This window comes from Argiope bruennichi, chromosome X1 (assembly GCF_947563725.1).
Source record: "Argiope bruennichi chromosome X1, qqArgBrue1.1, whole genome shotgun sequence".
Taxonomy (NCBI): Eukaryota; Metazoa; Arthropoda; class Arachnida; order Araneae; family Araneidae; genus Argiope; species Argiope bruennichi.
In genome coordinates, this window is record NC_079162.1 from 46062652 (window position 1) to 46077396 (window position 14745).

Consider the following 14745-nt stretch of genomic DNA (forward strand, 5'->3'; position numbering starts at 1 on the left):
ATTAATGCAATGAATAAATCTATTCTATTGCAACTATTTCCAATATGTTGGTTTTATCTTCATTTATTTTACATTAAATCAAAAATGTATTAGCTTAACTTGAATGGCTCAAGCTGGCTAAGTGCCTGGGATCTATCGTCAGGAAGTGTAAAACTCAGGAATTGTCTAGTTGCATGTGAGAAAAATTTGTTAACTGTTATTTCCCTAATTGTTAAAAATTAAAATGCTTCAATCAAATATTTCAGAATACGCTGTCTTTTTTTTCAACTTGGATAACAAATCAAGTTAAATAATCCAAAACAAAATAATTTTTTTACTAGATATTTATTTTCCATTCAAATCAAAATTTTTAAGGGAAAACTCATTCAGGCACTTTTCAAAGGTTTATGTTTTACTAAGGAAGAGAATATCTTTGAAAATCCTCAGATCTTTTTTAGAAAAAGAAAGAGAATATATCAATTAACTCCACTGGCTATCTAAGGTTTTCGCATTGAAGTTCATGACAAATGAAATTAGGGATAGTGTTATAATGAGTAACTAAACTCCAAAAAGAGAGAGAGAGAAGGCAATAAAAATTGCCATCACTAGGAATGTAAATTTTATTGAGTCATTTTTATTATGGAGAATTCTACATTTTAGTCGCCATTGGAGAAGATATATATTTATAGAAAGTGTAAGAATATTATGGAACCTGTTCTTCACAGTGGTGTCCCTTTCATAATTTGAACATGCACCCTTCTGATCTAGTGCCAGATTAGAAGATTACTGCCATATTTCGTTTAGCTGTCGTATTTTAAAATGCAGTAGAAAATACTTCTGTTTGTTTTGTAAAGTGTAAATAAAGTCTGTTCCAAGTTATCAATATTTAGAATTTCTGTAGATAAAATTAATGCATATGAATTCTGTCAATATTATAGATATTTATAAAGTGTTTTCATTAAATTAAACGATATCAATGGATTATGTAGGATGAGACAGGTGGTGCTTCTTCCCAGGGGGCCATTATCAGGAGATGCAAAATTAAGGAATCAGTTAGTTGCATTTAAGTACTTTTTTTTTCTCTTATTTTCCAAATTCAATTTTTTTTTTTTTTTTTAAAGTAAACGAGAATGTGCTGAATATAGTCATTTTTTTTCTAGCTGTTAACAGATTTCTAAAACAAAGATCTGATGATTAAAATTCCACCTTCTTTTCAAAAGGGAGTAATTGATAACGAATGTCGTCAGATCTTTTTAGAAAATAGACGATAGTAAATCGATGAATTCTTGGTTTCTAGCGATGCATATAGAAATAAAACACGCTTCTTATGAAGCTCGTGACAAAGTAGAAATAAATTATTTTTTATAATTTCAAAGAGCACGGAACAAATATTTGTAATACATAAAAAAAAGTTAATTTCATACTATTGATATTTAGAGTCCTAATGTTTCTATTTCCTTTAATTATCTTTTCATTATTATTCATTTAGTGTTTTTTTTTCAGTGGATCAAGTATGTCGTATGCATTTTATCTTGTGTGTGAGATCAAAGAAATGCGTATATTTGTTTTACATTTTTTATTTAATGAATGAAAATTATCTCGCGAAATTTATTCGAATTTCTTATTTGACTCCTTTTTTTAGGTGATTAAATATATAAAGTATCAAATTATCTGTGCATTTTATAAAATTTCGTTAACAATTTTTGAAATGATTTTATAAGCAGTAGTGGACTGGCAAGTGAGACAAAACTTGCAGTAGTGGACTGGCAAGGGAGACAAAACTTCCCATACTGCCTTACACATAAGGCAGTATGGGAAGCGAGGATGTGTGAAAGAGGGAGGGCGCGCGCTAAACAGGAAAGAACATGCTCTAACAGCGATTTTCTAGAATTTCCTTAACCTTTAAAAATTAAATAGGGGAAAAAAAAATTGCTGCAAACACGCAACCTCCTTTAAGATGTTCGATAATAACCCAATGACTTCTTAGATTTTTGTGACTGTCTGTGAGACAAAAGAGATGCTACTCCTTTTTGTTGAAAGTGAATAGTCTTTGCGAGATGTGACTAAATAACATGCTTTTTTTTAAAAAAAATCTTTTTTTACAATTGCTTTTTGTAATCATAAAACTGATGGGCAAACTTAGCCTTTCTAAAATAAAAGCAACTCTACTGCGCTAAAATCCTTTCAAGAGTACAGAAGAATGGCGCATTTGATGACGAAAGCTACATTTGGAAATGCACGCTTTTTATAAGATTTATGTATTTGAGGGCATATATTTGATCATGTTAACAGTGTTGTCGGGGAGGTGAAAGGGCTTTAATCTTACTGAATTGATTTTTGGATATTATTTTGGGACAGTTGTAGGAAGATGTGATATTCCTGTTTTTAGTGAGCAGAGTTTAATACACGCATTTATTTTTATTTTATTGAAGAGGTGAGGTGAAACTTTTGTTTCTCTGTGTTTCCTTTGCTTTTATTTTTTAAATATTATTTTTTTAAACTATTATTTGAACAAATTTTTTTTAGTTCAAATATTAGGCAGGATTATTGAAAGTTGGGGAAATACATAGCTCAATACCTAAAATGATATAAGGCTTCAAAAATAGTGCATGTTACATGTCTATCAAAATTTGAAGTTTAAAAATAATTTGCTGAGGAAATCATTAAAAGGAATCATTAAGGAAGCAATATAAGATATATAATTTAAAAAAATTTGGCAAATCATTAATTCCGACCGATTAAAGGGTCGTCAAAGATAGTAACAAAATCACCAGAGAAGATTATCTTGATGTAAGGGAAAACGCAAATTGAAAGTTTGGCTTAAAACTAAATCTATCAAAATAACATTGTTAAACTATCAAAAAAAAAAAGTAAATTCATTTGAAGAAGCAAAGAAAAAAAATTAGTGAAACAATGAAAATTAAATACATTTTATAATGACTAAAGAAAGTTTCTATCGCAAGAATTTAAAAAAAAAAAAAAAAGATTTTGCACTCATAATTTTAAAAGAAGTGCGACATTAGAATTACTTATTTGATGGAACAAATAAATTGAGTTGATTTTCATTACGGTATTGCAAAGCATTGTTAAAAATTATGCATTAAATATTTTTTCTAATTATTTAGAATCAAGCATAAAAAGCATGACAACTAAATTGATTCCATTTGAAATGAAAATTTAATGGATCCTAGCTGAAATAACTTAAAAAGTTGCCGTGTTTCTACAGTCGTGAACAAAAACAATTGGACACTTCCGTAACTTTGTTCACCTTGTCAAAACTAGTGTCAATAGAAATGGCTCAAGGGGACAAATTTGTTTAGACAGGCACATTGATTAACTGGGATAATTAACATAGTTGATTAATTAGCGTCCCATTACAACCTTTTTTTTTTTTTTTTTTTATCTTTTTGCCCAATCGATTATTTGTCATGAAGTCAGCCGCCATAAAAAAATTTGTTAGCTTGTGATGACAATTTTGAGAAAGAGGGTATAAAGTTTTGAAAAATGGCGACTGTAATGTTAATTGAATATAAAATCTTTTGGCGTTATCTCGGAAACTATAATATATTTTTCAATTTTTTTGGAGGGGTGAGGTCCCTTCAAAAAACATAATTTTACTACAAAAATAAGTGAAATAAATTTATAAATAAAAAAAATTAATAATTTTTTACAAATTTTTAAATACGACTGTTATAAAAAAGTAAATTGTATCATACCAAACTTTTTTTTTTTTTTTATGAAAGCAAATATGGGATACTAAAACATGATAATCCTAAAATTTAAGTGCATATCTGTAATAGGTTTTGAAATATTTACAAAAAACTGCAAAATTCCCACTGTCGATAGGGCTACTTGTTAGGGCTGTATATTATTTCTGATTGTTTCTATCGATATACTTTCTGTGATACATGAATTTTAACTACTGATATAAAATCGCCATTGGATAATTTCTATATAAAATGACTTTTATATAAAGTGAAATTTCTTTTCTTATCAAAAGTAAATTTAATTAGTGAATATAAAAGTTGCAGAATGTTAACAAGAATTTCTTTTTAGAAGAAAAAGTACTAATGTTGCTGGATTGCGATTTTTAATGAATCATTTGCATTTTTTTAAAACTTTCTAAGATTTAATGATCAATGACTAGCTGGATAAGTATTGCGTATTATGAATTTGTATAAAATTTAAGCATCAGTCCTATATTTTAAATATTTTCGATTTCGTTTGGCATAATGATTGCAAATAAGGGCGATAAAAACTGTCTTATTTATAAATGACAGTCAAAGATAGTTATAAATTTCTGTTTTCCAAATTGAAAAACATTATTTAGAGAGGAATTAAAAAATTTTTTATTTGATGTTTAATAAAGATATTCTATTGCCTGGAATTGCTACTTTATCTGCGCTTCAAATATGATTTTATATCTTTCCTGAAATATGTGTCTTAACTCAAAGAAATTAAGTAATAAGAAATTGAATTTAAATAAAATGAAAGTCAACCAAAAATATTGAAGTAAATAAAAAATCATCTTTACTTTTTCCGTCGCAACAATAAAAAACCCGCGCATTGGACTGAACCACATTTGTAAATAACTTGATTTTAGAAATTTGGAATACAGATACCAGAAATTGTGTCCATCAAAGCGAATATTGAATAACCGATTTTATGATAATTTTCCTCTCTTGTGACAAGAATGTAAACTTCTTTTTTTTTTCTAAGTATATTTATTTTTGTATTCCTCCTGATGCTAATTCATCCATCTATTCTTATTGAATCTCTCGTTTTATATTGCTAAAAAAGAGCCCTCTATTTTTTCCTGTTAATTTGATTATATGCGATTAGCAATGTCAACACCAATGACATTCTCATTAAAACTAGTCAATAAATCAATTGTTCTCATCGCATAACCTTATCGAAGATAATTGAAACAAAATTTTAAAAGAAAGAAAGTGATATATAGTATTAACACAAAAGTATATTTTTAATAATCCGATGATATATTTGTAGTGCATATTTAATACAATCCTACTAATCGTGTCCTCACATTTTTTTTTTTTTTTTTTTTCCCCTATGGTTTGTGGTTTCTGTAATAGGATTCGAATGGAAAGATGTAGTATTGCAAAGTTCACATGAAAATTAATTATCCTTTTTTTTTATTTCTTTCTAACTGTATTATCCCTCATGGATGTATACATGTTATTTCTGTATTGCAGATGAATACTCTTCTTGAAAATATTTTAAATTGTTGTTCATATTTTAGTTACTTCACAGTAATAAAAACACGTCTTTTGGACATTAACTGATTGAATCGAAAATTCGACACATGACTACAATTTTAGTGTATTCCAATATCGGTATTTTTTCTTAGTCTTAAATATTAGACTGATGTATACAGAAAAAAAAAAAGGGGATGAGCTTCCGTTGTTTAACATTGAGGGATGGTGTTATTTTGTTTTTGACGTTGTGGCGACTATCTTTTATCCTTGCAATGTTTAAAGAGATCGGCACTTTTTAGATAAAAATAAAAATAATAATAAAAAAAAACACCATTTCCTGCACTTTCCTGATTTTTAAGAAAAATTTTAAAATCCTTAGCATTTTCTCTGTTTTACAGATGATTTTTGTTAAGATTTTTTTCCCAAGTTATATTCATGCCTATTTCTAACAATTTACAAACTAGCTACAAGGACAGGATTAGAGTTCGTTTCTTGTATATTTAAACTTTTGATGTCTTACAGATCTGAAATGAACATCTCAGAGCTCTAGTAGTATGAATCCATTTTTCGTGAAATGATTGCGATAGGCAAGTAGAAATATTCAGCGGATAACTGTTTAGAAATAAAAAGTGCTAATGTCTAATTGTTTTTAAAATCTATTCTAATTTTTTAAAAGTACTGCAATAAATATTGCGTAACCAGCAGGCATGGTCTTCCCAAAACTTTCTCGCATACTCTCTAATAAAGGTGTATCCCAGAGAACACCTTGCATAGTATTCGGGTACGATAGTTACGAAATATTAACCTTGATGTCAATTTAGCATTTTTACTGAATCTATCGTGTCATCCTTGGCGAATTATTTGGCGATTAATCACCGGCATGCGGTCAATAGTATCGGAAAATCGTATTTGTATTTCAGACGCGTTTTCCCCAATAAAGATTTGTCACAAAATCACATATCAAATTTGATATATTTAAATCATTGCGATTTTGAATTAACGCGTTTACATATTTCCAAAATTACTGACCAACAGACAGTCGATCCTTTGTTGGATTTGGCAAAAAATTTGATAAGTATTTAGACTATAGATGTTAATGATGTGTATCGAATTTTTATGTAGTTATCTTGCTGCATTATTCGAACAACCGGCCCGACAGACTTCCTCTGTGTGGATTTTACTCAAAATTTGATATAAATCTTCAAATTTTGTATAATGACCGTATACCAAATTTCACCCGTCTGGATCAAATCCTTTCTGAGTTATCTTTGTTACAGACAGATAGACAGACGGACATTTTCCAAAAATGTGTTTTTCGAACTCAGAGAGGTCTAAAACGTGGAGATTTGTTAAAATCTGGGATTCGATTTTTTTGACGATTACTGTACTTTCTCTGTACTACATATATGAGAAAATAAAAAGAAACTGAGTAAGTGTATATGTAGTAAACAGAGTAAGATAATAAAAAGAAACAGAGTAAGTGTGTATGTAAATGAAACATGACTTGACTTGATACCTTTTATTATTATTATACATAGTAAACTTTTTTTGTCGGCACATTTTAAAAACAAAAGAATGGGAAAACTATTTAATTAAACAAATGAATAGTTTTTCCAAGTAATTTAGAAAATAAAATTTCATTTTTTTTAAAAATTTATCATTCAGCAATAATTTAGAAAGTATTTTTCAGACACCGCAAAATAAAATTGTGCATTGATTTTAATTTTTAAAATGAAAAGACTAATGACACAGAGATCAATTTCAAAGAAATGTATCTGAAATAATAAATCTTACAAAACATATTTTCCAATAACCCGTAAACTAAAATTATAGGCTAGTAATATAAAAATTTGATTTCTTTTTCTGAGATCCATTTAAATGGTATTTAAAGTATTCATAGAAAAGTCTTTAATATACTTTTTTTTAATGATGAAAGAAGTGGTAAACAGTTTTTGCATTAAGAAAGTGACAAAGTTTCTACACGATTATCTTTCGCCTTTAGTAACACAACTATTAAAAAAACAAACAAATTTAAAACAGATTCAGATTACAGAAATAAATATGTATTTTATTAAAATTTACATTCTTTATGAAGCTATCTTTGAAAGACGTTCGCAATGTTGTTGCGCTATTAAAAACCAATGCGAATCCCTGATTAAGATGAATTTAGTCCTTGATCCAGTTTGCCGTTAGAAACTTTTTTCTGTTCTTCTAACTCACCATTTTTCTCATACACATTTTGTAGATTTTTCAGAACTTCTTTGGCTGTAAAGCTACGAAAATACAATAAAATTAATTAGAGTCTAGCAGAATATTTATTACGCTTTATATAATAAAAGTTTGGTTTGAAACTGAACAATAACAGGAAATTATACTAGGTGCAACGCATTATTTTTACCTAGTCTTTATTTTCGCAGTCATCGGAAACAAACATGTACTTCCTGTTGTAAAATCCTTTCAAATGAGGCATGCTTTCAAGTTATAGTACTTTTAAAAGTTTAAGGGGAAGGAAGGGGGGAAAACCCATCAGCGTAAAGTGGTCTTTCCGAAATTTTCTCGCATACTATCAAATAAAAATGTTATACCCTTTCCCACCCCCGATAAAATTGTGGTTCTTGGACAAGGGCATGTATGGCATGAGTGCTCAGAATTTTATTTTCTATGTTCCGTCAATGAGAGTTTTGTGCTTCGTAATTTAGTAAAGAAAATTGGCAAGTACTTGTATATTATCAAACATATGCCGTTGGTATTGAAATAGCCTATTAATGTGTGATCTTTGGCGATTTGTTTTTTGACAATTATTCGCTGAGATGCGATAAAAGCACAAGTGCCAGAAAAGAGAATATATATTTTGGATGTATTTTTACCAACCGTTCGATACCAAAATTTTGCACAGAACTACAATTGTAGTTACAAGATCGCATAACAAATTTCATTTGTTTAAGTCATTTCATTTGTTTTTGAGTTAACACGTTTAAATGCATGCAAAGTACAGACCGACAGATGGTCAACTCCTTGACGGATTTGGTTCAAAATTTGATCGATTCTTTTGATGCTAACTCTGCGCTCCATATTTTTTTCTTTTAACTCTTCGCTTGGTACTTATCATGTTACTTCGTATTCGGACAGACAGATTTCCTCTAAATGAATTTCGTTCAAAATTTGATAGAAATTTGTAAATATGGCGTAAAGACCATAAACCAAATTTCATCTGTCTCCTTCAAAGCGTTTTTCAGTTATCGCGTTCATTGACGGACAGACATACTTCCAAAAATGTATTATTTACAGTCATGGAGACATGAAACGTGGAGATTTGTCAAAAGCTCGAATTCGTATTTTTGACAATTACAATACTTTCTCTCTGTATTTTTGGGTACGAGACAGTAAAAAGTATGAAATCTAAATTTTTATGCGACTTTCCATTCTCTATAGCTATATTAAATACAATAGTATACTTTTCCTAGTGAATATAACACAAATAGTTTGTTTTCTGTAGGACAAAATTTGACAGAAGTATTTCATCTTAAAATTTGAGCTGACTCAGTTTTAGAGAATTTCCATGTAAGACAGAATTTTATATACTGAATGCGTCAAATTAAGTAAAATCGATAGTCTGAAAATGAAAAATGCTTAAAAAGGCAATGAAATATAAATGACAGCGAAGTTATAGCAGGCATTAAAATCGGAATTACAAAACTCAGAATACTATAACAGCCATACGTTTGTAATTGTACCTACCGTAGTTCCACATAAACTGGGTCAACTCAAATTTTAAGATGAAATATCTCTGCAAATTTTTATTACATATGTCAAATTTTTGTTTACTATTCATTCAGATACGTGCAATATTTCACAAAGTATCACTAAGGTTTCTTTGAGGGTATAAAAAGTTAGATTTCGTAATTTTTATAAAACTGCTTTTTTTTTTTTTACTTTCAAAAATGACATAAAATAAATATATATCTAATTTGAAAGGCTTTTGTAACAGGAAGTACACGTTTACAAATGGCGATTGTGAAAATAAAGGTTGAGTAACGATAAGATGTTGTAGCATATATATAAATATAAATCGACAATTATAAAAGAATTTTTTTATGATCATAAATTCATGCTAAAGATTAGATACGAATGTACTTGGTTTGAATGAATCAAAAATATCTCGATGAATTTATTAAAAATCGTTGGTATTCTAATGATTCGTCAATTGTTAAAATTTTTTTCATTGTTTACGTTACAGTTAGACCTTCATGATGCGGTTCTGATTTAACTGAGGATTTTAGTAACTTTATTTAAATAATATCCGATTTGAAACATACCAAAAAAAGGGATTAAAATTTACTTTTATGGAAAAGTACCTCGTTGCTCTGACCACAAGGAATATCAGAATCAAAGAATATGGAATTAATCTCAACCAAAAGGATATAAATGTTGCTCTGATAAATAGAAGTGGGTAGCAACCTGGTTTCAATGTTGCTCTGATAAGTAGGAATTGGGAGCAACCTGGTTTCTAAGTCATCATTGCCATGAAATTATTTTTTACATTACAGTCTTCAAAAGGTTAAAACAGCACATTAACTAACTTTATCATTTAAGACATTCAACAAATCTTATTTCAGAATAAAACAATTATTCATGTCTTTTTTTCTCGTTATCTTGATTTTGAAGTTGTATTAAATATAATGTATGTAATTTCAATTAAAACTTTTACTATCCGGATAATTATATTATTTGGATTGTTCTACTTTAATTTAGAAATTAAAAAAAAATACAAAAAAAAAACTTATTCCTCAGATTCAAGCATATTTGGTTTACCTAGAAGGCTCTTTCTTTTGATGAACATAATTTTCTTGTTTCAATTCCTTTTTTTCAGTCTCTTCAAGAACAGGAACTTCATCTGAAAGTGTTAAATTACAAAAATAATTCCACAAATATTATTTTTATTTCAAAAATTGTTTATTATATAGAATATATAAATTTTTAATGTCTCGAAAGCATACATCTGAGTTACAGCTCTATTTCGTTGACCAGAGTCGAATTACCAAATACGCAAAGTTTAGACAAGTGTTTACGGCCTCAAGTAAAGGGGAAGGGAGTTTTTGCGATATTATCAAGATAATTTTATTTTATAATTGCACTTGTTTCACAAAGGCTGTCTACGCTGGTTTATTCAGATTAAAATCAATTCATTTCCTTTTAAATTTCGGTACATTTTTCTTCGGATTTTTCAAAGCTTGGAAATTTTTCAGTACTTTCAAAGCATTTAATAGACTTTCTAAATGCTTACAACTTAGGTTTTTTGTGGTTGGCTGGTTTATAAGTCACTAACGTTGACAAACGCTATATTACAGTGTTTAGATTCTATTTAAAATCTTTGCGATTTGTTTCTATTAATTCTTTCCAAAATGATCCGCAGTTATATATATATGTAATGATATCTTTTGATCTAATTTAAATCCTAATTAATTTCCCAATTTTTATCTTTATTTAGCCCATATTAACATCATTCTAAAATGTTCTCTTATTACCTGATTCTATTTTCACTTTTTATTTAATTACTTTTAACACGCGCTCTAGAAAAATGATGCCTTAAGCATTTTCTCACGCTCCGAGCGAAAGGATAAAAATCGTTAATGCTTACAACATTCTTTTAAAGATACATAAAATTCTCTTTTCTAAGTCTGTAAGCGTCAAAGAAATTATCAATCCCTAGTCAATTCAGTTGAAAATTTACCATAGATCTAAATGTTAGATGCTAAATATGTCTTCCAAATTTTATTTATCTAGTTCTTTACGTTTTGTGGTTATCGTGTTTATTTCCACTCAGCCGGACAGATAGACTTCCTCTAAATGTATTTCGTTCACAATATGATAGAAATCAACAAATATGATGTAAAATCCATGTATCAAATTTCATCCTCCTAACTTAAAGTGTTTTTGAGTTATCACGTTCACACACAAACATAATTCCAAATACGTATTTTTCGAACTCGGGGAGATATGAAACTAGGAGATTCGTTAAAATCTTGAGTTATCACTTTCACACACAGACATAATTCCAAATGCGTATTTTTCGAACTCGGGGAGATATGAAACTAGGAGATTCGTTAAAATCTTGAGTTATCACGTTCACACACAGACATAATTCCAAATGCGTATTTTTCGAACTCGGGGAGATATGAAAATAGGAGATTCGTTAAAATCTTGAGTTCGATTTTTTTGGCTATTACAATACTTTCTCTTCGGATAATTCGTATACGAGAAAGTAAAAAAAGAAACAAGAAAGTAATTTTTTTTAAAAAAAAACTTTTTAAATTGATTTAAAACATTGCAAGAATTTAATCGGTTGCTCATTTCTCAGCATTTCTGTCGATGCTGTAAAGATATTAGAAATCAACGGCCAATATATGACGAATGTAATCGCTTAACTATTACTGTAGATCTATCCCGATAATAATATAAAAGTTAGTTTTGACTAACGATTGCTTTCACAAGTTTCGTATACGCACACGAATAAAAGAAAAAAAAATCAATACTATATACAGCCCTTTTAGCACGAAGTATAATACAGAAAATTTCTTACTTTCAGGCTTGGCAGGTTGCTCTTGGGGCATATATGATAAAATTTCTTTGTACAGTTTCTCAGCTTCTTTGTAGTTTTCCGTTTCTACATATAGGGATGCCTGATAATAAAATAAATTATTCTTTTACTAACACTTCAATCTTTGAACTTAATAGTACTCTTTTTTAGTACTTCTTCGATAGCTTAATAATTTAGTTAAACATCAAAGCAATATAAATTTAAATAATTATTCAGAATAAAAACTGAATCATATTAATATAGATTAATTTTAAAATGTCAGTTCTTCTTTTATTTAGATATCGTAATAGCCAAGATTGAACTGTTATGGTTTTTTATAGTGTTATGAGAAAATATTAATGATAATAATAGTAAAATGAACTTACTAGATTGTTCTTCGTTTTCACCGTGTAAGAATTTTCAGCACCAAGAGTAGTAGATAAGATATCTACTGCTTCTTTGTAGCAATCGACTGCTTCTTTATATTTTTTCGTATGACAACAAATCGCTGCCAGATTACACAATTGCTTTCCAACATCCACATGGTCCTTGCCTAGGACCTAAAAATGAAACGAAAATACCAACATTTAAAAAGGTTTCGTTATATTCCGATTGTTTCAAAAATGAAAGCATTTAGAATAGAGATATATGCAATCCTTAAATATTTTATCTCACTTAAACTTTAAGGAGTGTTTAATAAATAATGGATTAAAAATTTATTGTAATTCAAAATCTTTAGAATAATTTATAAGAAATCTTCCCCAGTGTACAATAGTTTGCTCGTAAATCTACTGGAAGTTCTCTGAGAATAGTTTCTAAACTTATTCTTTCTCATAAACGTTTAACTGGAACTATCCTAAAGATTTTTTTAAAAACTTTTTATCAGACTCTGTGAAATCACAAGGATAGAGGTCTGAACTGTAGGGAAGTAAATGAAAGCATCTCACATGCCCCATATGCCCCATCATGGAGAAGAACGATGGCAGTTTTCCAGATCATTTTGACTTACTTGATTGCCAGTCACCGTGAGATTAACTTTGCTCCTCATCATTATTCCTTTTTTATTGTCAAATTCTGAGCCCATTCTATTACCCGTTGCTCAAGGCTCACTGGAAACATAATGACTAATTTGTATAGTCCACTAAATTTTACTGCCTCTCTTCTTACGTCAGTCAACTACACATGACGACCCTTTCCTATTATCTGAGTTTCTTTTTCAGATCATTAATTGATTCTCCATCACTTCGACAGCAATTTTTGATGCATCACTGTTTTGTGTAATAAATCTCATGCTCCCCACCTTTGGTCTGTTTTAAAACCCTTTAAATTTATTAATCCATTTTAAGAAAGTATTTCTTTCTATTTGAGCATTTTGTCAAATATGCCACTCTTTTCTGTTTTTTAAAATTATAGGTAAGATCACAGAGAGAGAAGAAAAAGTAACTTTCCCGGATAAATTGAGACTATTTGATTCAAAAGTATAGTCAAAAAGTACAATCAGGGGGAAAATATTGTGTCTTGAAATAAATAATTAAATAAGACGAACTAATATATATTACATCTTGAAAGTGTATAAAAATGTAACTAATCATATAATTAACCATCTCTAGCAATGGATTTTGTAAAAGAATATCTTAATGCGTTTCAGAGTTCACACAAATATTTATAAACACAATAGTACGTTTCTTCCGTAGTAACTCACTACTAACTATCACAGTCCCCCCCCCCCGCCGAGATTCACATTAAGAAGATTTTTTTGTCGATATGGAGCCAGTAAAAGAGAGATAAGATATCATAATTATCTCAATTGCATTTCTCACTATTAGAAAAGATGATATTTATTTATTTATAATTTGATATTGCATTTTTTTCTTTGCGAATTCCTGCTTTTTTTTTTTTTTTTTGCATGAATGCTAAATGAATTTTTACTTCGTTCTATTTTAAATTCAGATTTGTTGACAACATACAATAGACATTTGGAATTAAACAAGAAAATAGCGATTCTTTCAAAATTTGTCCCTGCCTATATTTTGGGGATGAATTACAAATCTCTTCTGTCAAGCATTCAGGAGAATTATTTTTCTGTGTCTCATCATTTTGAACATGCCTTGCAGTTGTTCAAGAAATTATTCGCACATTTATTGAAACTATTACATTTTTCTTTTATATTATGAACAGCCAGTCTCTGCTTATTATAAATAAGTAGAGTTTTGCCTAATGCTTGGATAATTATTTCTCTTTTTCACGTTTCAAAATTATAAAACTCGTACAGCTGCGAAGCAACGACATCGATTCTACCAATATATTACGATAAAAAAAACCATAGCTTTACATAAAAGTTATATATTTTAAAAATCGAAAAATAAATTGAAAAAATAACGAAATGTAATATTCTTTTCGAATTAAATCTTAATTTGTTTCAGAAATAAAGTTTATAAATAATAAAAATATATATAATTTGCGCAATACTTCTGCATACGAAATTGATTAATGAGTGGAAGAAAACATATGCATTGCATTCTTTTTTTTATTTCTACATTTACCTATGTTTAGCCCAGCCTTATATTTTGTCTAAAGATGGAGTATAGTATCGTATGGCATCGTATTGTCACCATTATTGGATATTTCTTGAAGCAAGATATGTTTCTGGTAATAGTAGTATTATTAATTAGTTAAAATGTTGCTGAGGCATTGTATTCTTCTCTCAACTTTTTCATATACTTCCAAAGTTTCGTTAAATTTGTCAATTAGTGAAGAAATCGAGCATGAATTGTGGAACTGTACAATATGTAATAAACTCACTGGGTCCAGAATTTGTAAGGAGCACATGTTTAAATTGATTTATCTAATAGCATTTTTGAGTTACAGCTTTCACATAGATAATAACAAACTGACCGAGAAAAAGTCAACCATTAAACAGATTTAGTTCAAAACTTAGCACCAGAATTGCAGCTTTGATGAACTTCGTGGACG

The 14745-nt window shown here is 29.0% G+C and overlaps 1 protein-coding gene across 2 annotated transcripts in view; it reads right to left on the bottom strand.

Moving 5' to 3' along the window:
- Positions 1-7242: 7242 nt before the first annotated feature.
- The window catches only part of LOC129958078 (kinesin light chain-like), a 48643-nt gene continuing 41140 nt past the window's right edge, over positions 7243-14745 (bottom strand). For both annotated transcript variants that reach the window (XM_056070256.1, XM_056070258.1), the window contains 4 exons: positions 12159-12332; positions 11776-11875; positions 10008-10089; positions 7243-7468 (listed from right to left, as the gene is read on the bottom strand). In XM_056070256.1, coding sequence (XP_055926231.1) covers positions 7351-7468; positions 10008-10089; positions 11776-11875; positions 12159-12332 — 474 coding nt within the window. In that variant the 3' untranslated portion in view covers positions 7243-7350. The remainder of the gene's footprint in view (positions 7469-10007; positions 10090-11775; positions 11876-12158; positions 12333-14745) is intronic.